The 25,927-nt window shown below is 44.1% G+C and overlaps 1 protein-coding gene and 3 non-coding genes across 4 annotated transcripts; 2 read left to right on the top strand and 2 right to left on the bottom strand.

Moving 5' to 3' along the window:
* Nucleotides 1-1,866: 1,866 nt before the first annotated feature.
* RCSD1 (RCSD domain containing 1) lies at nucleotides 1,867-18,596 on the top strand. Its single transcript, XM_053455498.1, has 7 exons — nucleotides 1,867-1,981; nucleotides 11,373-11,474; nucleotides 13,968-14,057; nucleotides 15,030-15,101; nucleotides 16,187-16,393; nucleotides 17,896-18,369; nucleotides 18,491-18,596. The coding sequence occupies exons 1-7, from the start codon at nucleotides 1,976-1,978 to the stop codon at nucleotides 18,512-18,514; spliced, it is 975 nt and encodes a 324-aa protein (XP_053311473.1). The 5' UTR covers nucleotides 1,867-1,975; the 3' UTR covers nucleotides 18,515-18,596.
* Nucleotides 18,597-21,357: 2,761 nt separating this feature from the next.
* Nucleotides 21,358-21,429, top strand: TRNAP-CGG (transfer RNA proline (anticodon CGG)). The gene has a single exon. It is a non-coding gene; the product is annotated as a tRNA-Pro (tRNA).
* A 546-nt stretch (nucleotides 21,430-21,975) lies between these two features.
* TRNAP-AGG (transfer RNA proline (anticodon AGG)) lies at nucleotides 21,976-22,047 on the bottom strand. Its single transcript has one exon. It is a non-coding gene; the product is annotated as a tRNA-Pro (tRNA).
* Nucleotides 22,048-25,596: 3,549 nt separating this feature from the next.
* Nucleotides 25,597-25,668, bottom strand: TRNAP-AGG (transfer RNA proline (anticodon AGG)). Its single transcript has one exon. It is a non-coding gene; the product is annotated as a tRNA-Pro (tRNA).
* Between the last annotated feature and the right edge of the window lie 259 nt (nucleotides 25,669-25,927).

The following is a 25,927-nucleotide window of genomic DNA, read 5'->3' as shown; positions in this document are numbered from 1 at the left end:
AATCATCGGATCTTGTTTTTCAAACACTGGCGATATTCTTAAGTAGAATCTCGACAACCTGCTTTGTGACCTCGGCTCACAGGAAACCAGTAGAGGGAGAAGTTATTTCAGTGATTTCTGCAACAATAACTACAAGCAAACACTACGGGAAATTTAGAAACAAGTAGGTTGGAGCGAAACTGCCATGAAATCAGAAAAAAGCAGTAGTGCAATAACTCTATGAATTTATTATGTGTTTTTGGTTACATTCTACATAAATGTTTCAATTTTGGATTGTATTTTATTGATTTTTATTGGCGCTCCATGAGGTTTTAACCCCTTAAGGACAATGGGCGGTCTCTAAACCCATTGAAAACAATGCATTTTGAGCCCGTGCGTGTACGGGCTTTGTCATTAAGGGGTTAAGGAACTAAAGCCTTGTGTTTTGGTCTCAGGCTTTAATGCAGTATCTTTACTTAGATTTCAGTACGTGGAAAATTCAGTATTTTGCGGAAAATTCTCAGCTAACTGGGCACATTGGCCAAGGTGAAAATTATTATCTTTTCCTTATATAAAACCATCAATTTCTGCAGCGTTTCTCACAGTCCATACATTCAAAGGGTCTGCACGCTATGTTCTTATGTCGATTTATACGGCCGTTCATGCTTAGAAGTTCAGAATATGCAGTGAATCCCCCCTGTGCAACCCAGAAAACCAAAGGTTAGACAGACAGGCAGACTACAGTTCAAAAGTTTGGAGTCACTTGTCGTTGTTTTTGAAAAAAGCACATTTTGACCATTAAAATAACATGAAATGGATCAGAATCCAGCGCAGACGGGGTTAATGTTGTAAATGACTATTGTAGCTGGAAACGGCTGATTCTTAATGGAATCTTTTAATAGGCGCACAGAGGCCCTTTATCACTCCCATCACTCCTGTGTTCCAATGGCCCTTTATCACTCCCATCACTCCTGTGTTCCAATGGCCCTTTATCACTCCCATCACTCCTGTGTTCCAATGGCCCTTTATCACTCCCATCACTCCTGTGCTCCAATGGCCCTTTATCACTCCCATCACTCCTGTGTTCCAATGGCCCTTTATCACTCCCATCACTCCTGTGTTCCATTTGCCCTTTATCACTCCCATCACTCCTGTGTTCCAATGGCCCTTTATCACTCCCATCACTCCTGGGTTCCAATGGCCCTTTATCACTCCCATCACTCCTGGGTTCCAATGGCACGTTGTGTTCACTGATCCAAGTTTAAGTTTAAAAGGCTAATTGATCGTCAGAAAACCCTTTTGCAATTATGTTACAGCCAGAAATTTCCTTGTTTACCATGAAAACAGCGAAGTGACTTTTGAACGGTAACGTATATATATGTATATATAGTGCGATAGATATTCTACAAATTAGGACTCTTCACGTCGTCAACGTTGTCACAATTAACCCATTTGGTTTGTTGTTGGAACCACACGCTCTCGCACTGTCACATGTGACGTTCACACTTAGCTCAAAAGTCAATGTGAACTTTACCACTATTTACTCAGATCAGTTTCGACAGAGACGGTCGGGGGAAAAAAGGCCAAAAGTAGGGCGGAGAAAATTAAAGATTAGGGAGGAAATAGACACTTCTCGTCCCCATGTATGGGCAGGTCAGTGGCTGCTGCTTCTCTTGCGGTGCCTCTCGCACCCCCTCTTCTCTCTACTCTGGGAAGTACAGTATCTGTTTAGATTTGTGTCTAAATTTAAACACTGATTGCCACCCCTCCCCTCCTTCCTCCTCTCCAGTTCTGCAGGGCTAGATAGCCGAGAGGGTCTCTACTCTCTAAACCTAGGATAGCGGCAGCCAAATTGGCGCTGGTAACCCCCGGACCCGATAAGAAGCACCCGCGGCGGAGACTACGAGACGTCGGGGGACGGGCATCGCTGCTTGCTAGAGAAGTGAAAGCGCTCGAAAGTTTGTTTTCTTGCAGGCTCTGATACCCTTCTCAAGACATGGAGGTAAAAGCAACCCGTTTGACATTTGTTGTAAAGATATTGCTTGATGATGTAAATGTGATGCGTCCTTGATGATGACGAATGGCGCCAGATGAGAATAGTGAGCTTTGATTGGGCTGTTACCTGCCCGGCGCATTTTACAGCGCTACGGAATCTGCTGGCGCTATATAAATAAATGTAATACGCCGATTGTCTCCGGATATCTCACAGTAAGGCTTTTTTTTCTTAAACTTATGTATGCTCCCTTAGCCGATGATATATCAGAAATACCATAAATACCAAGTTTGACTTTAAAATAAACGTCATAATGTTCAATTTGCCGCTGTGATTAAATAACAGTTTTATTATTATAATTATTAATACTAATTAGTATTATTATTATTTATTATCTTTTATTTCTATTATTCTATAATTTTATTTCTATGGTACTATCAATTTTTACAGCACTTAGATACATATATTCAGATACAAATAGATAAAAATATTAACTAATGCCCTTAATTAACTGTGCCCTGGCGAAAACAGTACTGGGGGGGTCCCCAAAATGTTGGGGGTCCAAGACACGCAAGGGATCACATAATAAGTAGCTTGTGAAGAAGCACCATGACGTGGAGGGGCATCCAGATGTCCATTCAAAGCTATGTGTTGATATTGGAGTTCCAGGACCACCGATACCTCCAACGTGACCGAGACCTTTACTGATTAAGTTAACCCTTTGTTATTTGATTAGAGGGCCAACAATAAACGATAATAATGAGGCAAAGCTTACAATGAGTGAAGAAAGACATGCAGCTTGATTTATCTAATTAATCATTGCTTTTATGTATTAAATGCTAGTGAGCATGTACAGGAAGTGTACCTTAGTATGCTTCCTGAATGCAGTAGATGCAAACTTTGGAGGGGTTAAATGAGACAGATGTATTGTTTTCTAACGCCATTAACTGAAGGCGGTACGCAGTAAAAATCCATGAAAAATGGGTTCCTCGGTGGATTTAACATAAAAAAAGGCTCCTTTTGCTTCCTGGTCGTGGATGTTTTTTTGTCTGGATAATATTATTTTGGAGGTAGCTGATTGGCTCTCAGAAAAACGGCATGAGAAGTGCTTACACGGGGATTTCGCTTCTAGCCACAGCTGAAGTGAGGTTTACAGGGTAAACGGTCTCGAAAGAATTACACCCAAAGCAGAGATAAAGGTCGTTTAACGCTGTAGCGCGAAAAAGAGGGCAGCGTGGATTTAGGCCCCTGGAGAAGGACTGGCCCTCCTACACGGGAACGTAGGCCGCGTTGGGGCGTCAGTTTCAAAATCCTGGTGTCAACATTAACAGGGGAAGTGTCATTAATGCCAAGATGTGTCAATTAAGAGAAGTTGTGTGAAATAACCAAGGCTTTGCATCCTACGTGTGACCTCCCGTGAGGTGATATATATATATATAGATGCATACCAAAATTCATAGTTATATCCATTAAGTACGACATTTCTATGAGATTCCTATTTTTGTTTGTTGAGTATGATAAAGGCAAATAACCCCATCTTTAGTTTTTGCCAGTTTGGTATTTCGTGGTGCCAGGTCAAGACACTGAGAACCGTTATTAGGGCATATTTACAGCGTCAACCCTTTTTATTGGTGGTTTTGTGCACTTTTTGCGTTATTCAGTGACTTTGATTAGTGATACCCCGAATGAGAGTCATATGCTATCGTACAAACGAAAAAGTCAATATATGATCATGACTTATCAGTTTAATCAAAGCGTTTTAAATCAAATTGTATTACATTACAATTCATGTATTTATGAAGCACCAACAGACACAGTAGCGCTGTTACAATCAGCGGGAATTTAAAGTCACACACAGTAAGAAGCTGGTACAAAAAGTGAAGAGGACCCTGCTCCTCGGAGCTTACAATCGAGTCGGTGGTTGGGGGGGCAATAGGAGAGGACAGCTTGGATGGGGAAGAGTTGATCGGTCTGGGTGATCTGTTGAAGTTATTGATCGTTCAGATGGCTTGATTATGATGATGGCTGAGAGTTGTAGGAAGAAAGGTTGTACGCTTCTCAAAGAAGGTGGGTCTTCAGGAAGCTTTTGAAAGTTGCTCATTCTTTCTCCCTCTGTAGGACGATCCACCCTTCATTACTGGTCAGCGTGCAGGCATCTCTTGAGCATTTTTCTCATTAAGGAATCTAAGGTTGGTTAAATATTTTGCCCCACGTCACAGTTGTTGAGTGTGGATATCTGAGCCACGCCGGGCATGCACGGTGTGCACAGAGAAAGCATGCGTTCAAGCGTTTCATTCCGGCGTGTGGCTAAATGGAACGGCACCAGTCTTCTGATATTGTCCTCAGAATGTTGTAGATTATTATTTTATCTCCTCTTTGGTTTTGGTTACTCCCTTAGACTTGTAGAAGAATATTGAAATCTGTTAGAATTACATTTATTAGGATTATTGGAGCGTCAGCTGTTGTTAGACAGTTAATACTATAAAGGGGTGTTATACACAACCAGTACACAAAGAATGTAACACAAAATGTAACCGCTGGCAGCCAAAGTGTATTAAGAAAAATCCTATGCATAGATAATACAGTCAGGGTCCGGTATCAGAGAGGAAGTCGGCGCCGGAGCGTTTAGGACTGATTGGGATTTTTGGGTGTTCGGTTTCTTCGACCTGGGAAATCTCTTGTGACAAAAACATGTGAGTGATGGGCACAGCAGCTGGTAGAACGCGCGAGGCAGTGAACTAGTGGGCAGAGGGCAACGACAAGGCAACGTGGGGGGTTGTGAAAAGTGAAGTACCAAGTTCACTAAATGCCAAAGAGTTGGGATCTTCAGAAAATGTTATGCCTGAAGAGACTATAAGTTCTGTTCTTTTACCAAATGGTTCTGAATCGTTGCCCACCTTGCCTTGATGGCACTGTTTTTACAGAGAATGATGTCATAGATTTCCAAACAGGAAGTGAGAGAACAAGAAGTAACCATTCAGCTAGTTTCGACACGGATCTCAGTTTTCCTTTGGTCAATAAATCCACAAAATATTTCCAAAAACAGAGAATAATAGTCAAAAATCACCATATAGCATTCAGCATTCGCCCGTAACAAAGATGGCGACAATTCCTTGAGAAAGGTTTCTGCCATGCACGTAATTGTTTTGGATGTGTGTGGAAGATGAGTATGGAATCCAGTGCCGAGGATATCTCTCTGTCAAAGGGTGGACCATCATGGACAAACCTTCATCCATGCCACAGATGGTTTGTGTCCCACGCAAAATAGCCCAGTCTGACAGCTGAGATTTCTAGTCGCCTGTCTAAACAAGAAGTGATAATTAATTACAGCCATGATGTCACCCAACTGTCTTTAATACCTGGGACACAGGGACTGTTTCACTGCGTTACTTGATTAAGTGCCAAACTTTATTTTAGCACAAAGCATTGTTACAAAGAACAAAGTCTTCTGGAGTTTTCCAGTTGTTTTGGAAATACAACCTCCAAAAACGAAGCCAGATGTTACCAGGTATGGTGAGCACTGCCACGATAAAAATACCCCTCTTATTAATCTCTAAAACTAAACATCATTCTTGCTACTTTCTGTCGAATGTCCAAGCCCTTCCCAGAATAATTATTTAATTTAAAATACCCTTTGCTTCGGTCATCATTTTGCTGGTAACCCTTAATGGTCTTATGACACAAAAACAGTCACTGATCGTTTGTTGTCAAAGAGACTGAAAACAAAGTTTCTCAACCCCTTTCACGACGAATGACGTGCTAGGTACGTCACGCAAAAACAGTCAGTTAACAACCACTGACGTGCCTGGCACGTCATAGCATTAAAGATTGCTTTCTTTGCTTAAACAGTGTTGCTGTAATGCCTTAATGTTGAGGTATTATGTGACCCCAACCCCAATTCAGGGGCCCCAGAATGAGTCTATGGCTCCTCGTCAATCAGTAGTCCGGTGCCCACTCTTGGATGTGATTTTACTACAGACCGCGCCGTTTGATTCCCGACCCGGCTTGTATTTTTGACTTTGATTGAACTCTACTTGCCGTGACCTTCTGGCCTGAATCCAGGTTTTTATTTTAAATTCATCCTTTGGTACTTCGTCCTTGGATCCCCCTGTCGCAATCTTCTGCTACATATTCCTTGTGGTCCCGGTGTTCCTAATCGGCATGACAGCGATGCAGAATTCCGCTGGACAGCTGCACCTTAGGGGCTTTTCTGATTGGACAGTTGGACCCAGCCAGTGCAGTTTAGGAAGCGGTTGGAACCCTTCAGATACATCTTACCGTCAACATTCTAGATTAGTGCTTTTTAAAAGCAAGAAATGAACACATAAAACAAATCTCTGCGTTCTTTCTTATTTTATATTCTAACGTTTTTTGTTTTTTTTAAGTAGCGCCGGTTTCCTACATTACTTGGCGATGTTACTAATGACGCTCTGTTTTCAGTAGCGGAGAATAACTCTGCTTTTTCTTCCCCGTTTCGTGACAGCTGCACCAAGTCGGCTGCCAAATTCAGCTAAATGTTATCTGTCTCGCAGAACTAAAGAAAACCTAAATAATAGTTTAAAATTTCTCATCAATGGACATTCGCAGCTAATTATAATCTTATAGACCCGTAACAAAGAGTAAGGTCATTGTGTAATACGTAAAGTTTATTTCTAGCCTAGAACTAGAGAGTCAGAGGCTTAGATGGAACCTAAGTCTACTGAGAGGGTGGTAGATAACTGGAACAGCCTCCCAGCAGAGGAGGCAGAGGGTAATACAGTGAGGGGATTTAAACATGCATGGGATAGAAATACGGCTCCTGAATCTAAGACGAGACCAACGACTGATGAATCCGCTGGGACATAGAACACACCCTTCGCATATAAAGGGTTAATGCAGAGAGGACCATGAGCCGGATAGCATGGCTATCATTTATGAATATGCCGGCCAGCGCAGATATTAAATATCTGTAAAGCGAGCCGCCCTGTGTTATTTTTGTCCCAGATGGCATAGGAAATGGGTCTAGAAGGAGAGTGGTGATTAAAGGTGTAGTTCCACCTAGTCGGCCAAATTTAACTATTGGATCACTAAACGTCATTGAATGCCTAAACCCTCGCCACAGATAATTCATCTTATTCAATTTTGTCTCATTCAGAATTTTTTTAGATATATATTTAAGCATATAGTTAGCATTATGCTATAAGCAAACGGGGAGGGGGGTCTCACGTGGGGATTATAGCTGGGTGGGCACTAACGCAGTTGTAGATCTGCCCAAAGAATCTCCTGCAAGGGACAGGAGCTGGGGAACGATGCCTAATGTATCCTGCGCGGGGAAGGCTTGTTGGGCTCTTTTTGCCCCAAAGTGGTATCTTTTTCGCCGAGTGAAGGGAAGTACGTATATGACATCATATGTTAGCTTTCTGGGAGAGCCAGCCATTGGGTTTGAGCCCATACTAGCTCCCCAGCTATGGGACATCCCAACCAAGGAGCAAACCAAGGAGCGGTCTGTCGGCGACGGGATTCCAGTTTCCATCTTTCTTCACACACCTGTTACCGCCTGGTACAGACCGTTCATCGGAGGGATGTGACCTGCGCGCCCCGTTCCTTCTAATTTAAGATCTTTTTTGAAAGAGCGATGAGCTCATTCCTGACTTTTGATTAGCGATTTCTGGGCAGCCGTAACAATGTTATTGTCGTTTAGTTTTTTGTTGATTTTTTTTCCGTCTGATCATTTCTTCACTTCCTGCGCGCTCTCCAGATGTTTCCTGCAGAACGAGTAGGAAAAGCCGATTTAACCCTCGCAGGGCTTAGCCGTTCACGCGCTGGTGGGATGTGTTTTATCGTTCATCAAGTTAATTCGAATACGCGGATTTCGCAGGAATAAAGGAAAAATAATCAAGAATCGTAAAAAAATTTACGGAGATGTTTTCTAGACATTTATTGGATTGTTTGTGAATTAAAAGTGTCGCAGTGTGCAGGTTGGAGGAGCTTTACGCTGCGGCCATATATTAACCACGTCGGCCGTCAACCCAAGCTTTAAATCATCACAGAGTCTTTGTTTTATTTGTAATTGGAGATGCCAAAAAAATTGATAGTCAAGTGACCCAAAATCAGAACTGTCCCTCAAAAAACGGGACACTCGGGAGGTACGCAGCATGCGTGCTACAGGTTGTCATTGCTGGCTTAGATCCTGGGATTCCTTAACCCTTTAATAGCCCATCACCACGTTCGCATCATTGTAGTGACTTCATAATGGCGCCATAAATATGGAATCCGTGACTGGTGCGCATGAAGGATATTCTGACCCCTGTCACCTGGGTTAAAGCAGGGAATTAAGATGTGATATAGCTCTGAGAATCTGCCCATTCACCCTAAGATCCTGGTATTTCGGGCCAAAAAAACCCTGAGGCAAACCATTTCTGAGTATTAACCCCCACCCTTAAAACACAAAACGCTGGAGGTTGATGACTTTAAAACAGCATATGTCCTATTTATAAAAGGAATTCCAGAAATCTGTTCAGGTTAGTGAATTTTTGGGGTTAATGGACCCCATTCCACCCCACAAAGTTCTTTTTTTTGGTTAAAAGCTCCCGTACTCGTGTCATTTCACATGCATTCCTGAGATGTTCCTTGGAACAGCCCGGCGTGCCGAGGTGATATTGTGACGCTGTCTCTTTAAACATGGCAGACCGTCTCTGCAAACAGCAGGGGGGGGATTCAGCTGAGCTCCGAGACTGTCATTCTCTATAAGACGCCATGTGACATCTTATTAGACAGATCCTCTGTGCGGATACCAACCGGTTACTACGGTGCAATCATTTTATTCCTTGGGAGGCTGACCATGCACGCTTACCGTTTCCCAACGGCCGGCTCATAAAACGGGGTCTTGGCTCCGTCGCTGACGCGGCTCAGATCCTTAGCAGTGCCTGCGCTGCCGTGCAAAGCCAATAAATATAGATGAGACACCCCCGTCCCGGGAGACGCTGTCTTACAATCTCCCACGCTAGGGGTGGTCACGTATGACCTGCGCTGACCAGCTGTTCATCACGTGACGTCCTCCCGGTAATCTGCAGGCGACTGCGGACATTTGTCCTTTGAATCCCTCTGCCAAGTTGCGGATCTCTGCGAGCTGCGGGATCGCGAAAGGTACCCGGCGGACGTAACGTAATAATGTCAGCTGTAATCTGGTCGCCTTGGTTACGGGTATTCATAGCACGCGGTGTGTCGGGTAGCAATTTGCAATTGGATATCTGGTTTTTATTGGGTTAATTAGGAAAAGAAACATAGCCGTATTGGTCCAAGAGATGATGGAGTCAAAAGAGACCTTTGAGGTCCCCAAAATGTATGCAACTCTATGTCTTCTTCTATGGCATCACCTTTTATTAAAGACTCCATCCAAGGTTAAATAGTTTCCGTTTAACTTTGTATTAGAAAATAAGGTCTGCGCCATAAAGTAACACGCCTAAGATGGTAATAATAATAATATTAATAATAATAATAATATAACGGGTCTGAAGGAAGTGGGATTTTGTCTCCATGGAATATACATTCTTTGTTCTGCGTTGTAAGAACCCGTCGCCGTGTCTGGGCAGAGTTGGCATTCAGTTTCCCGGCTAAAGTCAATGAGGGTTGTGTAGCAATGTGTTATGTAACAAGTGATCTCGCTCCTCTTATCCTCATAGAAACTAATGATGATTGGACCATTCCATTGGTTGCTGTTGTAATAAGATACGCTTTCAAACTTTGGACCAGAATCCCATGGGTGTACAGGGTTCTGTGACAGTAGAACACGCACACTCGCCCTTACCTTTGGCGATGAGTTCTTTTTAGTGTCTAATATCCACGTGTGTTCGTTAACAATTTCATTTCTGTGTTTGTAGGGAGTGGAGTTCTATCTGCTACGGGATGGGGTACAGGTTTAAAATATTTTCTGTTGGATTATTTCAGACGTCACTACATTGTAACAATTTTTTGGCGACGTAATTAGTGAATATGTAACAGTATTGATTGCAAAAATGAGGCCTAAGCTAAACATGAGCCCAGCCTCTGATGTCGGCATAGGAGCCGACAACCGAGTCCTTCAGCCATCAGGCTTTGGAGAATTGGCCATATGAGGTCACGTGAGGTCACCGGAGGGTGTCCCTGTCTCCAAAATCTCAGTGGTGGAACATCATGTTCCTCCAACACTATATACACAAAACAAGACATTGTTCTCCATCTACACAACATCATACCCCACGGAATGCCCCATCTTCTCTCGGTCAGTATGTTCCTTTTCAATGTGCCCATTTGGGTACCTTCTAAACGTGCCCCTCTATTCTAAGAACTTAGAACGTTTGCTGGGTATGAGGGCATCACGGGGTTCTACAGCTAGGTAGTTGGCTTGTGATACTCAATAAATAATCTTACATTATTATGAATTCTGCAGAGCTGACTATCCTAACATTAAGAAAAAAAAAGCTGGGCCATAAAACAATTGAGGACAACTTATCAAGGACAAATTATCGGAATGTACTGTTTCTTTCCTAATGTTTACCAGACACACCGACCCCTCGGGGATCCGAGAAGGATGTGACTTCAGGCCCAGCGTCTGAGAATCGGTTTCATTGTGTAACACGCGGCGCTCGAATTATACCAGACGGCCTTCTGAGGAATCTGAAGTGCCCTGAGAATCTATTTTTCTCCCGTCGAGTGTCCCTTTTGTGTTCTTTTGCTTGTTGGGATACAAACAGAACGTAGTCGCCAAAAGCACGGAAGTCGGTCTCTTCGGGGGCTATTCAGAGTTGCGTACTTCATTGTTACATAGATGGGTTTTCAGGGTTAGTACATGAAGGGTCTTATGGGTGGCTAAACTTTTTATAAAGCCATCAACATTTTGAGAAAGCAGCTTGTACTTTGGAAGCATTTCCGCTGGTGAAAGATTTCAGTTATTGGGCATAATAATAATAATAATAATATGCTCTTGCTAAAATGCTCTTCTCGCATAACCCGCACTGTGACAATTCAATGAACATCGCTGGTGCCACCACACAATCTCCAGTAACTCCGATAAAAAAATACACTACAGTTTTTTGTTTTTTTTTTACAGAAAACGAGGATATTTCTGTCTGTAACATAATTACATAAGGGTTTTCTAACCATCAATTTGCCTTTTAAACTTAAACTTGGATCAGCGGACACAACGTGCCATTGGAACACAGGAGTGATGGGAGTGATAAAGGGCCATTGGAACACAGGAGTGATGGGAGTGATAAAGGGCCATTGGAACACAGGAGTGATGGGAGTGATAAAGGGCCATTGGAACACAGGAGTGATGGGAGTGATAAAGGGCCATTGGAACACAGGAGTGATGGGAGTGATAAAACTTTCAAACTTTTGAATGTGATGTATTTACTTGACGTTGTTTGGTGTTGTTTTTCAGGGCAAGACCGAGGAGACGGGCCAAGCAGAAGACACCCCTGCACCTTCAGTGGCGAAGCTTGCCGGAATCTTCGGTGATCAAGTGAACTGTCCTAAGAAGGAGGTAACCAGAAGCTACGTTTTTTATTGTATAAAACACGCATTTAGTTTTCTGCCGAACGAGGTCCTGGAGCCGGTTTTATCCTGCCGTTTGTTTTGTCCTCGTCCTGGTGTGCGACAGGAGATCAGCGCAGGATCTGTCTCTACGCCGGCGTCTGACAGCTGGCTTTGGTTCCATGTCAGCAGGGTGCCATAGTAATCCTGCCGCGGATAATACACAGCCCGCAGAGCTTGCACTTTCATACATTCCCGTTAGGTCCAAACCCACAATGTGCTATCGTGTGATGGATAATATTATTATTATTTATTGTGTTATATAGCACCATCATATTCCATAGCGCTGTACAACGGGTAGACATAAATTATAGGTTAATTTAATAACCGATTTAAACGGATATTAAACGGAATGATATTTATTCAGGATCCTAACAGGTGTCCTTATCGCTGTTGCATCACCACTCGCTCGCACCCACTTCCTTGAGTGTTTCGTGGCCTCCTGCCACAACTCGCTTACTAACTTGGGAAGGACCCGCGTTTTATTACAGACTCTCCGCTTTCATGCATACCCAGGGCACATAGTAGGTTTCTAGCTGTGACTTATCCGGGAATGTTGGCAGCTATGACCCGAACAAGCTGCCAGCTTTCAAAACGTATAGAAACACATTGACTGTAAAATAAATGTTTGATTACCTCCAGGATTAAGAGACATTCAGGAAAATAATGATTGTTTGAAAGAAATCAGAACATGTTTGGATCTCTTAGGTAATACCAAGAGGAGTAGTAGAGTAGGCAGGGGCATACCTAGAGTATTTGGCACCCGGGGCACCCCCACGCTTTAAAAGTTAAAAACACTTTCACTCGCTCTTACTCATGCTCTCTCATACTCTCATTCACTCGCCCACACTCTCTCGCATTGCCTCCCTACCTTCCCCCGCAACCGCTCCTGTGCCCCGTCTCCTTCCCCGCAGCTCTGCATCTTCTCTTGCCTCTGCTTCTTTGGCCTTCTGTCTTCTCTCTTTGACCGCTTCTCCCCGGCCACTGTCCACTGGCCAGGCCTCCCGGAGTACTTCCACAAAAGAGGACAGCCTCTCCCCAGTTCCTCTAATTGAGGGAGAAGGCCTGGGAATAAAATATGAAGAAAGAAGACAGAAGAAGAAGAGACAACAGAAGAAGCGGAGCTGCGGGAAAGGAGACAAGGACATGGAAGCGGGCGGCGGAGGAGGTAGCAAGACATTTAGAGAGAGGACGTATTCTGGGAGACTTGGGGACCTCTGTGTGTCCCCTGATGAGTGGCACCTGGGGCGGACTACCCCCCAAGTATAAGTCTCAATTTTCTAGGGAACTGCGAGGGTAACAGTCTCCCACTGGGAATGGTAGGCGTCTGACGCATCTGGGCATAAGTTATATGCGCTCGATTCCATATTAGCAACTCCAGCAGAATAACGTTCTTTTGTGTGTGTGGTTGAGACTGTGGTCTGTCGGGGGTTAACGATTATTGCTGCAATTGGCAGCTTCTGTAACGCTTCCTCTTTTCTTCATGTTATCGGTTTCCAACTTCCTGAACTGTTACTTCAAAGCATTATAGTTATGTTTTGCGACATAGTATAGAAATTGGAAAGGCCAGCATTATAAACCCCGTCTCCTGACACTCCGGAATAATCTATCGAATATTACAAATAAATGAGCGATAACGAGCTGCCCTTTAGAGAGCCGGTGCCCCTCTTTTCTAGAGAGGTCAGAATGTTTGCTGGGTATGGGGGTATCCCAGGGTTCTACAGCCCTAAAAGCCATACAAATGTGTTTATCAATTTAATCTAGTGAATAAAACGCATTCTTCTTCTTATCTCATTTAGATAAATTTCTTAACTATCAGATCACAAAAGCATGTAAAAGGTATCTATAAAGTAGATTTGGGTGCTGGCGGGGCGAATATTCATATGCATTCTTCATATTAGTTTTTTATTCTTCGTTTTCTGCCGTTCTCTTAGCAAGGGTTAATACAGGGTTAACGCTGTAACAGTAAGCAGCAGCTTTGGTGCCAGGATTTTAAAGGTTCATAAGAGTGACTTTATTGGTCGCTGGCAGGGGGCTCCTCTGGCACCAACCAATGAAGGGCAGCTGCTCTTTGTTGGTTGATGCCAGACAAGTCCCCTGGAATCGACCAATAGAGTCGCTCTTACGTCCCTTTAACTCCTGACACCGAAGCCATTGGTCTCCCCAGGCCAAGTTGCTCCGAGGTGCACCCTAACCTGCCGTTTGCCAGGGGGTCTGAAAACCCTGTTCCTCCCAGGCCAAGTTGCTCAAAGCAGTTGTCTCAGACTCCATAGGCTTGGTGATTAGGACTGAGACATTCTATTGTTTCCCACAGGCAGTATGATAAGGAGTCAGAGGTTTGGTATGTAACAGAAACTAAATATTTTTTTCTGAAATCCTGATTATTAGGTCATGGATGCTCTGTCTCCGTCATTAAACACGTCCTGGATTTTATTTATTCCAGGCACCTCCCCATAAACCCACTCGAAGGAAGCCGCCATGCTCGCTGCCGCTGCCAACGAACAAGCCAGAGTCTGCTCAAAACAATCATGAGGTAAGACCTAGATTTGCCACCAGCATCCTTAAAACTACAACTCCCATCATGCCCGGCAAGCCAACAGGAACAGTCCTATTTCTGCCACTCGGTCCCACCATACTCTGCCTCTGATGGCAGAAGTTGGGAGGTATGGGGTTGCCGCGTTGGCCATGTTCTGTAGGACACAAATCATTTTCACACTAAAGATCTGCCCCCTGCAGTGGGGGAGGGGATCAGTTACTTGGTTATACCCCCCACACACTGCGTTATTATTTCCTTCTCGGCTTCTTGATATAATCATTTTGGCTCTTAAAAAATTTCTAACGTTTACAGAAAATGGCCCAGCCTCGAAGCAGCGTCCGTGAGATGTTCTCCTGACAAAGGGTGGTGACAATAATCAAACCCAATCCAACCCAACGTAGGGTCTCGCTTTATCCCTTTGGATTTAGGAAATTCCAGATCTCCCCCACAATTTCTTCACCTGTTCTAAAGCATTTCCTTCTCACTTAAACCAAACCCAGGATGATCTTCTTACTCTATTCCTATTCCGGGCACACGGCGCAGTGACTCGTGTTCTAGGGACTGGTAAATGAACCCATGAATGGTGCCCTTCCACCCGGCGTAACAAGACTCTAACATAATATAATAATATAATAATATAACATAATATAATAATATAACATAATATAATAATATATTAATATAACATAATATAATAATATAACATAATATACCGGTAATAATATAACATAATATAATAATATATTAGTTTTCCTGCAACTCGTCATTCTGCATATTGTTCAAAAGTATGGGGTCACTTCGAAATTTTATTGTTTTTGAACAAAAACATTTTGTCCATTAAAATAACATGAAATGGATCAGAAATCCAGCGCAGACGGGGTTAATGTTGTAAACGACTATTGTAGCAAAAAAAAGGCTTTGTTAAATCGGACAGGTGGACGTCCAGTAGATTTTTTGTGTTTTTCGCAGAAAGTGTCTCCTCAAGCTCCCCACTTACCGAAGATCAAGGTGAAAAGTTCCCCTCTGATTGAGAAGCTGCAGGTGAGCGTTTCGATCTGTATGTTAATAAATTCGGTGATTCGGGTAAATGCGCCATAATCACCCAAACTCCGCCCCTTTTTTATTGTGTGCTTTTTTTATTATTATTTTTTATTTATATAGTGCCAACAGTTTACGCAGCGCTTAATACAATACATAAATCAAAGGGGTCTGACAAGACGAGAATCGACAGACTGAGACAAACCGATACGTTAGGTGGAGAGAAGTGGGGTTTGAGAAGTTTCTTGAATGTCAGGAGGTAGGGTGAAAGCTGAAGGTTCGGGGGGAGATTCCAGAGATATGGGGGCAACGAGTGAAATCTTGTAGACAGGAAAAGGAAGAGGTGATGAGTGAGGAGGAGAGCTTTAGCCCATGGGAAGAACGTAGGGATCGAGTAGGGGAGAATTTGTTCATGAGGGCAGAAATGTATGGGGGGAAGTGTTAATGGGGCGGCAGTATTATGGAGGGGGGCAGTGTTATGGGGGGTATTATTGGGGGGCAGTGTTATGGAGGGCCTGGTTAGTACCAGGATTTTAAATTTAATTCTAAAGGTAATTGGGAGCCAGTGGAGGATCACAGAGGGGGAAGCAGAAGAGGAGCGGCGTGCAAGGAAGATAAGCCTAGCAGCGGCATTTAGGACGCACTGTAGAGGAGAGAGTCCAGACAGTGGAGCGCCGACCAGAAGAGTGTTGCAGTAGTTGAGACGGGAAATGATAAGTGAATGAACCAGAGTTTTTGTGGATTTTTGGGTGAGGAATGGGCGGATACGAGAGATGTTTTTTAGGTGCATGTATTATGCATGTGTGGTGCTCTTTTGGGCTTAATTGAGTTTATTCAAAGAATTAGATGCACTGAATATGGGTGGCGGGAGCTGGGTGCCTATAGACTCGGCTTTTTGGTGGGGGATGTGGGTTGACCTTTTGGCTCCCGCGACCCCTTAAAGACTTCAGTGGTCCCCCTCTTCAGAGGGGGCTATTCAGTTATAATTGATTAGCGTATTTGTCATTGCTTATTATTGAGAACTCTTTTGTGAGTGAATTTTACTTAAAACTTAAAAAAAACACACATTTTGTTGACATCATTTTTAGGCAAACTTAGCTTTTGCTCCTGCGTCGCTACTTCCAGGAGCGGTGTCGCCGAAGAGCCCCGGACTGAAAGTTATGGCCTCCCCATTTAGCAGCCCCCCTTCTACACCAAGCAGCCCCGGAGGCCAGTCTCGCTTTAGTGAATCAGATGAAACGCCTGTAAGTTTTGAGCAGCCACCGGAGGGCGCTCATCTCCAAAGCTTTACTAAGGTGAGTGTTCACACTTCTTACCATTTATTATACTCATTGATGACCTGCAGTCAGGGCCGGCCTTAGGAGTGTGCAACCTGTGCGTCCGCACAGGGCGCCATGGCAACAGGGGCGCCTGCCCGTTTTTTTTGTTTTTGTAACTTTATTTAGCATCCTCCATGTTAAATAAAGTTAAAACAAAAAAAAAACCCTATGTTTTAATATAAGTCCCGGGCAGGGACGCCGAGCGGTCTCGCTCGTGAAGTTTTCAGCAACCGCTCGGCGCCCCTCATGTTCTGGCGCTCAGCTGTGAAGATGGACGCCTCCCGCTCCCACCGCAGGACTCAACAAGGTAAGTAAGGATAATGAGAAGTAGGGAGAGGGGGCAGAGGAGGGAAGTCAGTCAGAAGGGGCAGAGGGGGAAAGGCAGTGAGAAGGGGCAGAGGGGGGAAAGGCAGTCAGAAGGGGCAGAGGGGGAAGGCAGTGAGAAGGGGCAGAGGGGGGAAAGGCAGTCAGAAGGGGCAGAGGGGGAAAGGCAGTGAGAAGGGGCAGAGGGGGAAAGGCAGTCAGAAGGGGCAGAGGGGGAAAGGCAGTGAGAAGGGGCAGAGGGGGGAAAGGCAGTGAGAAGGGGCAGAGGGGGAAAGGCAGTGAGAAGGGGCAGAGGGGGAAAGGCAGTGAGAAGGGGCAGAGGTGGTAGATAGTGATAAAGGGGCAGAGGGGATAGATAGTGACAAGATTTTTTTCCTCTCTTTTTGGGGATGGGGGGGCGCCAGAGGGGTCGTCCGCACAGGGCGCCAGAACACCTAAGGCCGGCTCTGCCTGCAGTGACCTCATTATTCGTAATGATCCCCTCCTTTCTAAGTATCGTTATTTATTGCTTTATATAGTGCCATCATATTCCGCAGCGTTGTCCAACGGGTAATATTTGTCAGATGTATCAGCAACGGTTTAAATGGGGGGGGCGATAAAACTATAAGCCATTATACTTAAAGCAAAAAAAGTTGGATTCTTTTAAAGGCCAACAACATTTTGAGAAAGTAGCCTACACATTGTAAGCTGTTTTTTTTTAGTGACCTGACATTGACCTCTCTATAGATACGAGGTACGACTCAAATCCTCAATCTAAAGAACATTTGGCTTTTATTCGAGGAGCTAACATTACTTTCAAAAGTTTGTGGCTCTTTAGGGACTCTTTCACACTGAATACGATTAAAAAAGTACCCCCCCCGAATGTATCAATAATCTAAAAATTGCTTTCAATTTATGGTTGCAGCCCAGCCAAGTTATTGGTATATTTATTATCCATCTGTGAATCTGTGTTTAAGCAGCAAACATCAAGGTGGTTCCTAAACAGTAAGAGGAGTGAGAGTGAGTGTGTGCATGAGGTGAAGGTGGGGGAATGAAGACAATGCTTCTCAATTAGAACATTAGGTTGTGTATTGTAACAAAAAGTTAACAAAATGAAAGCCCTTCTTCGGGATGCTGCATTCTAGACAATCACTGTTTCTCCGTTATTCATCCAGGTTCGCACAAGAGGCTCCATAAAACGTAGACCTCCAAGCCGGCGGTTTAGGAAATCCCAGTCAGACATAGGCAGTGAAGGTGACATCTTAGCAGGCATAGCGCCAAAAGAAAATGGGGACAAAGAAGACGAGGGGGATGAAGTGTTCAGTGCAAAGGCCACAAGCCAAAACGCAGAAGATGTAAATAAGACACCAAAAGACAAGTCAGTAGAGAGTTCCAAGGATGGTCCAGAAAAGCATGAGGCTCATAGGGATGCGAAGGAGCCTGCAAATGAGGATGGCTTGGAGGACAAAGAAGAGCAACCCGACTCTGTCCAAGAAGGGGACAAGAATGAAGCAACTGAGAAGACCACTGGCGAAACAGATCCACAAGAGGTCCCAAAACAACCAAACATTACAATAAACATAGAAGATACCAGCGGACAGGAGACAGTGCGGCCAGATCAAAATAAAGAAGGCCGGTCTGGAGAAGAGGTCAGTAGAGAACGCAGTCTGTAGGTTATTGAAAGCACTCGATGGCACCGCCAAGGTCACCATCAGAAATTCTGGAGCCGGAAGTGAATTAACTAAATGCTTTTTATTTTATCTTGTCCAGGAAAAAAATGATCCAGAAAAATAACAAGAGCTAAACTGACCAACTAGACTGCAGCCCGGCAGCCGGCACACGGGGGTTACCAGAGCTAGAACCTCACATCTAGAACATCTTTCAGCTCCGCGGGGAATCCGTGCCACCTCACCCAGTCTGGACCAGTTCATTGTATGTGCGGCATGAGTGGTTGGGAAGTTTGAGCACTAACTTGAGCCAGGCTCATCCATTGGGTTATTCCTTGCCAACCGCAGGGGCAATTACTCGTACCCGATTTATACAGCACAGGCTGTATGCGGTAAGCGTGTCACTTCTGAACTGGATTAACGGAGGTTCCCTGTGTGGACGTTTCATTGCGTATGTGCATATATGTTACATGTTTGTACATGTGTATGTGTATATATGTATGTTTATATATGTAAATATATGATGTCATGATCATGCCTACAGTCCCTTGGTCCATGCTTTGTATATCCCGTAAAGACCAACAGGGTTAAAAATCACTTTTCCGTCTTGAGAAACGTCCAGCAGCGACGGATGATGTTTTGATAGCTATTTAGAATTTTACTGTGAATTCCGACCGAATCTAATAGTTACACCGAGGCGCCTCGCTTCAGGGTCTCCGTACGTACAAAGCTGCTGCCGTGGGTTTCACATAATCTTTGTACTTGGCCCTGGCATGAAACACCAGTGGCGGGTCCCGTGGATTTTGTGCCCACGCACAGGGTATATTCACTAAACTGGGAGTTTGCAGGAGAGTTTAGTAGCGTCACTCTGCATTATGAAGTGTCAGCTCCCACGAGCCTCTCCTGCAGGACGGTCCAAGGTCCAGGATGTTAAGGACCTCCATCTTCTCAGTAAATACAAAGAGTACCCCTATTCATACATCGAGACCGCGGTGGGCACGTCAGATAATCTCCGCTGGGGACTGATGAGACAAAGCGGCTGCTTCCCTAAACCATAGATTAATTATTTCATAAACAGCAGGTAGGACCATAGTGGTAAAAAAAGGTATTCTTTTGGGTCTTTTTGGGTTTATCTGATCTGTTTGTGGGATATCATTTTCTATGAATAGGCAAATAATTAGATTCCTTATGTGTGCTTAGTGAATCCGGTCAATGGACCACTCGGAAAATAAAATTATATATTTATATTATATATGATAATTTTTCTTTTTTGCCTGGTACATGGTAAAGCGCTATATGCAGATATATATATATATTATATATACTGTCAAGACCCTGATCGTGCGCAGTTAGTGAGAAGTGTGTTTATCCTCTGATGCTTCCGACGGAAACGCTGCTTGAGCTTGTGTAACCGTCTGTATCTTCTCCCGTCTGAAACCGGATTGTAAATTAAAGGCAAAATAAACGTGTATGATTTGTAAAGCGTGTCTGCTTTCCTTCACTCCACTGAGTGTTTATTCATCGTAACTGGCGGCGCCGGCTCTCTCTCTCCTGGCCATTTGCAGATTACGAGGACCATTTACGGTACCTGCAGAGTTTCACTAGATGCTGTAAGGACAAGACCTTTTATTTTATTTATTTATGTATTTTTTAAAAGTTGCACAATTTTTCATATAACCCTTAAAGTGTCGACGTGTCTAATCATACGTCGATGGGCTGCAGTTTGGGTCATGGCAGCCCCCCCCCCCACACACACACCTGGAAAAGTCTCAAAATAGTTTTGTTATTTTGTTATCTTCTTCAACATGACTTGAGCTGTATTTTATTTTAGAAAATTAAATAAAGAATTTAAAAAACATAAAAAAAAATCCCCCAAAACCTTTCCCTGCCCACCAAACCAAAATTATTAAAAAAGTTGTGTGTATTCCAAAAACCCAGGGGATGCTGCTGAAGATAATGTGAATTTATTTTTATAGCTGGGGCCCTTATTATGTAGAGGAACTACTATGCAAAATTTGGAAAAATTAGTTTATTTTTAAAATTGTTGCTCATCTTGACAAAAATATTTTGGTAGTACTAAATTTTGAGTTTTATATATCCTTGGGGGGGGGGTAATTTGTGTGGGTACAATAAACGAAGAGGTTAATAAGGGTTGAGAAAGACACGGCACAAACAGAAAATAACCCCGGGCCTTAAAAAGGCGTTTAACGTTTTTTTTCCCTTTTATTCTAAAGAAAATGATCACGCAATCGATCCTGACAGCCCATTTACATCTCTTGGCTTGTGATCCCTGCTACTGCCAGCTGTTACGTGTTTCTCCACTAGAGGGAGCATGAGTGCCAGACATTTAAATACCGTAAATGGAAGCCCTTCTAGACCCCTTTCCCGATATCAGCTGTCACCACTAGAGGGCGTATGTGATGTCAGACTTCTAAACCAATAGAAATGTACAGAGGAGCCAGTGGGCGGGGTAGAACAGGAAATAAAATATGCTACATTTATAGGCTGTCTGGGTAGGTACTGCAGCCCACTCGGTTAAGGCATCTTTTGCGCTGCCAGCAAATGCTTGGGGCTTCCCCACCGTGGCATTCCGGCTAATGCCAACGTTTTAAATCATCCTAGCATCTCTCTAACTAAATGTGAGTAAATCGCTCGGTTATCGCATTACCGTAGACCGCAGAGAGCCACCGGAACCACCGTGCCGCCATCTTACTACTCACATCTCTTGTCCGCCGCACTCCAGAATCCGCACATCTATATCAACGAGGGACCGCGTACCCTGCAGCGGCGGCTTTTCTTATTTTGACATAAACTGCTAAACCGATCTATGCTAAGCGGGTCTATGTTAAAAAAAAAAAAAACACCGAGTAGCCCGCGTACAGAAGGTGTACCAAGATGGCGGAAAGGGACGTCACTGACTCGGGATGTGACGAGTTAAAGTGCTGGAGTTCAGAAGGAAACATAGCGAGCGGCTCGTTGGTCTAGGGGTATGATTCTCGCTTCGGGTGCGAGAGGTCCCGGGTTCAAATCCCGGACGAGCCCTGATTTTTTTTTTAAATCACCTATCCTCATTAGTTACATAATACCGTTACTCGCAGCCTGCTCAGCCATTAACCCTTTCCTCATTCACGTTATAAATTATCCACGCGCGAAATATACGTGGCAATTCGCACGCAGCAGAAGAGGGCGAATAATAAGTAATCACCGACATTATTCATTAAGGATTTAGCTTTCTGAATATTTTTTTATATATTTATTTCTGCTGTTTTTGTAAAATAAATAAACATACAAACAGGTCATGGAGTGAACTCGTTATTTGCACACGATCATATATATATATATATGGTATATAGGATGGTGTCACTATATATATTTCTATACCATATACAGGATTATCCTGTATGGTGATCACTGTGTATACATGCATTATTCTTTATCCTGATTCCTGGGTATAAAGGTATATGCCTTTATGGTAATCTCTATGCTGTTTTTATTTTTTGGGTCGCAGTCGGGGTAAATCGGGGTATAATGTTTTCGGTTTAGATGGATTAATTCATTGGTGGTTTTTAAATCAGGGGCGTAAAATAAGGGCTCGTCCGGGATTTGAACCCGGGACCTCTCGCACCCTAAGCGAGAATCATACCCCTAGACCAACGAGCCGCTACACGCGCTGAATTTCCTCAGAAACCCATACAAAGTAAACAGCGAACCGCGCATTCCCTGACAACCCGCCCAGAACGCGGCAGCCCTCGCCTCACTCACGAGCGTGCGGTGCAAGCGGTAATCATAACCGGGAGGCAAAGGTACACGGCGCCCCGAACACCGGCCGCTTCATCCTGCCAGAGACGGTGCCAGATAAAACTGGATGTCAATCATATACGTCATGTGAAACCGCCCAATCAGTTAACGAGACGACTTAATGGGCGTGTCTGTAAATCAGAGCGGAGCAGTGTAAAGCATAGCATGGGCGGAGCTGAAATGCCAGGTTTTATGGGAGTTGTAGTTTAAGGCGAACAGCAGACCGCGGTTGGACTATAAATATTAAATACCTCTCTCTTTGTTATCTGCATGCGGGGCGCTGGGAGCTGACTGGGAAATTAGGGGTTAAGGTGATGGTTTAACCCACAGAGGCTTTCCAAATCTTTTTTTGTGGGCCGCTACCTGAAGCATTTTTTGTGCTCTCCTTGCAGTTCCACTTACAGCCACTAGAGCGCCTAGATTCATATTAGAACCCCCCTTTAAAGATATGAAGCCGTCCGCTTAAAATAAGAATTTTTCATTCCAAATTACGTCTTTTTCTTCTAATTCACCTTCTCTGAAAATGTATATGAGGAGATGACGTCAGCAGCTCTATAAACATCCGTGGGTCTTTTTTCAATAAGCAGTGTTATCGCTGTGGCTTTTGCTCGTTACCGACGTTTTTTTGAGTGCATTTTAAGTAGGTTTTTTGGCCAGGGCTGCCCCGCAGATGTGGACGGTTCCTCGCCTCCCACAGTCGTGCCCATTGATGCCGTGCGCTGTGTGAGTCATTGTGCGGAGTGTTCAGGGATATAGAGGGGGCTTTGAGATCGGAAACATCTGCGCATGTATTGATTATAAAATCACCCACGTACTCGCAGCTTTTAATCCATGTGACAACTTTATAATCCTCGTTCTCTCCATTGCGGGGTACTAAACGTACCGTTTCTGTGCCAATACCGGTTATAACATACAGTACCCTGTACCGGGTACCATGTGATTTACACCGGGGCCCGTGTCACTGTCCTTGATCGCCTGTGGCGATTCTGGCTGTGCCTAATGGGAGTTGCATGCCACGGCGGGTTAGGTTCTTCGTAACATGTACCGGTGTACATGTACAGCCGTGGCTGTGAATAGGACAGGCTGTTCCATGCTTCCGATTCACGCGGTCAGATAATAATCCCAGCCACGAGACGCCCCAAATGTGTTACCCAAGTGGCTCTAATAGTTGCCCTCATGGAGAATTTGCCTTGTTATTATATAAAGATACACTTAATTGAGTGGAAATTCCACCGCTAGGCACATGCTGGGAGATAGCGGCTCTCGGTGGCCTTGATTAACTAGCGATAAGATAAGGGGGCCGCGGGTTAAGAGCTTATAATATTGTATGAGATGAGTCAGGGTCAGCCACAGCAACCTCTAGGACACGCTTTAATGAACGGATTGTGTACAAGGGGAGTTTCACGTATACAAAATCATGCGATAACGCAGCTCGTTTATTAAAACAGTATTATGTGAAATAAACACCGTGTTTCCAAAACACAGAGCGGGCCTGATGGAATCCCCCGGAACAAAGGGACGTCTTGTCCGCTGCATTAGAATAACAGAGATAGTTTGCTTTGCTGATCTACGAAATGTGATGGCATCCGATGTCTTGGCTTCCGTGCTCCCTAATCACGATCGATGCCGACCCCTAGGATATGATGTCTTATCCCAGTGCTCTGCATCAACTCCCGGCTCGTTGGGATTGCGAGCATGGAAGTCGAGGTCTGAAGTGACCTCGCACTCCCACGACAGGATGGAAGACAGAAGATAGAAGAAGAGAAAAGCAAGACAAAGGGGGGTAGAAGATGGGGAGAAAAGGGTGCTGTACGAGCAAGTGTGACCCACTATGTTTGTGTACATGGGCAGCGTATATATGTGTATATGGGGGTTCGTGTGTTAGGGAAGTTTATATGTTTATATGTGTGTATGGGCAGTGTATGTGCATATATGTGTGTATGGGCAAGCCTTTGTTAGGGAAGTGTTTGTGTATATGTGTGTGTAATTGAAGTGTTTGTTGTATATGTGTGTGTAGGGGCAGTGTTTGTGTATATGTGTGTGTAAGGGCAGTGTTTGTGTATATGTGTGTGTAAGGGCAGAGTGTATTTGTATTATGATTAATCCTTGTCTTATATTGTGTTTTTTGGGGGGGAGGGTTAGGGGCCCCCAGTTCATTTGCCCAGGGCCTATAATGTTGTTAAGACAGCCCTGGTGACAGTGACTGTAAGAAGAATGCTGAACGTTATGGGACCCAATCCGATCATTGGGGCAGGTGGTAGGTATGGACCCGACAGAATGCCAAGGTCCCTGGCCAGGAGGGTAAAGGTTGGAGCTTCATAGCATTCTGAGGGGCCCTTGGAGTAATTGCTCCATGTGCTCCGCTGTTCTATGAATAAAATAATTGAGTTATGGCTGACGACTGGACTCCTTCTCACCAGGCACCTGTCCATATGAAGCTCCAACCTTTACCCTCCTGGCCAGCGCCTGAGGGTCCGCGTGATCTGGGAGGCGCTCAGACGCTGTTATTCTCCGTTTCTCTGAGGATGAAGTAACCCCTGCAGACGAGATCCACTCATGTGAAAGCAGTGAGTAATCACCATGAGTCACCTCTGGGGCAATATATTCATTAACCCTTAAGTCCCAGAATGTTGCACACCACATTGCATTTAAAGAATGTCCAAACTTTAATATATAGTCTATAGTCTTTTTTTTGTGCTTTTATTTGGCAAGCGAGGTAATTCTATTCGGCGATATTTAGCAAAAAAGTTAATCTCATGGAAAGTGAACCTGGCAGCAACATCCTAATTACATCTTTAAGTGCCCCCCCCCCTCACGAAGGTTGCGTGAGCCATTCAACAATAATCAGCAACTTAATGGGGAGGAATAATTTGTCAGATCCCAAGAAATGGAAGTTAATGGCTAGCACCAAATAACCTTAAATGGTATATAATGGGGTGGGTGTGGCTGAAAGGCACTACCCTGGCCCAGGGGGGAAAAGAGTGACCCGGAGACCCCAGAAAGCAGCTTTCCCCTGGAGACTCTGCATTAAACTCGGTAAGTTCTCAGTATCCACCTATTCACATAGATGGATAGATGAATGAAATGAGATGAAAGAAAGAGAAAAAAAAAGCTTTCATCATTTAAGGAAAATACGTGCCAAATCATGGAACATACGTACTAATGGCTCCCGCAATTAATGTCATTTTTTTGCATTATCTTTCTGAAATCTAGATATTCTGCAGCCTTCCCAAATTGTTTATTTAAGAAGTTTGGCCACAGATACAAATAAATAAATAAAATAAACACCATATAAAGTTTACTTATTTATCTGTCAACAAGCCAGAGACATTGATTAAAGAGGGGATTAAAAATATACTAAATGTTAATATAAATATATGTGTGTTTTTTAAAACTGAGTTTTATAATAAAGGGCTCGTCCGGGATTTGAACCCGGGACCTCTCGCACCCTAAGCGAGAATCATACCCCTAGACCAACGAGCCGCCATGTAGAAAATCGTTGTATACCTCTTTAACAATGTTCTGAAAACTTGCACGTTCTGGAATGTTCGAGCGAGTAATTCCGCCTGTCGTTATGTAGAATACAAGAAGGTTTATCACTCAAGACAATCCACCGGCGGGGAGAATTTTGTCAGCATCTACCTTAAAATCTACCGCCATTTCCCTCAGAGACTGATACATTGGTACCACTGTTCCTATTGGCCACCTGCTATCAGCTAATGAGGGGCTAGGGCTGATTCAA

Source organism: Spea bombifrons, chromosome 2 (assembly GCF_027358695.1).
Source record: "Spea bombifrons isolate aSpeBom1 chromosome 2, aSpeBom1.2.pri, whole genome shotgun sequence".
In the NCBI taxonomy this organism is placed as follows: Eukaryota; Metazoa; Chordata; class Amphibia; order Anura; family Pelobatidae; genus Spea; species Spea bombifrons.
Note: the sequence above shows the minus strand (reverse complement) of the source record. Positions and strands in the feature narration are given on the sequence as shown.

Excerpts from the sequence above, each read along its gene's own strand:
- RCSD1 (XM_053455498.1), top strand. Across the intron at positions 15,102-16,186 it reads CTCTGATTGAGAAGCTGCAG|GCAAACTTAGCTTTTGCTCC; the intron begins GTGAGCGTTTCG and ends CATCATTTTTAG. Across the intron at positions 16,394-17,895 it reads ATCTCCAAAGCTTTACTAAG|GTTCGCACAAGAGGCTCCAT; the intron begins GTGAGTGTTCAC and ends TTATTCATCCAG.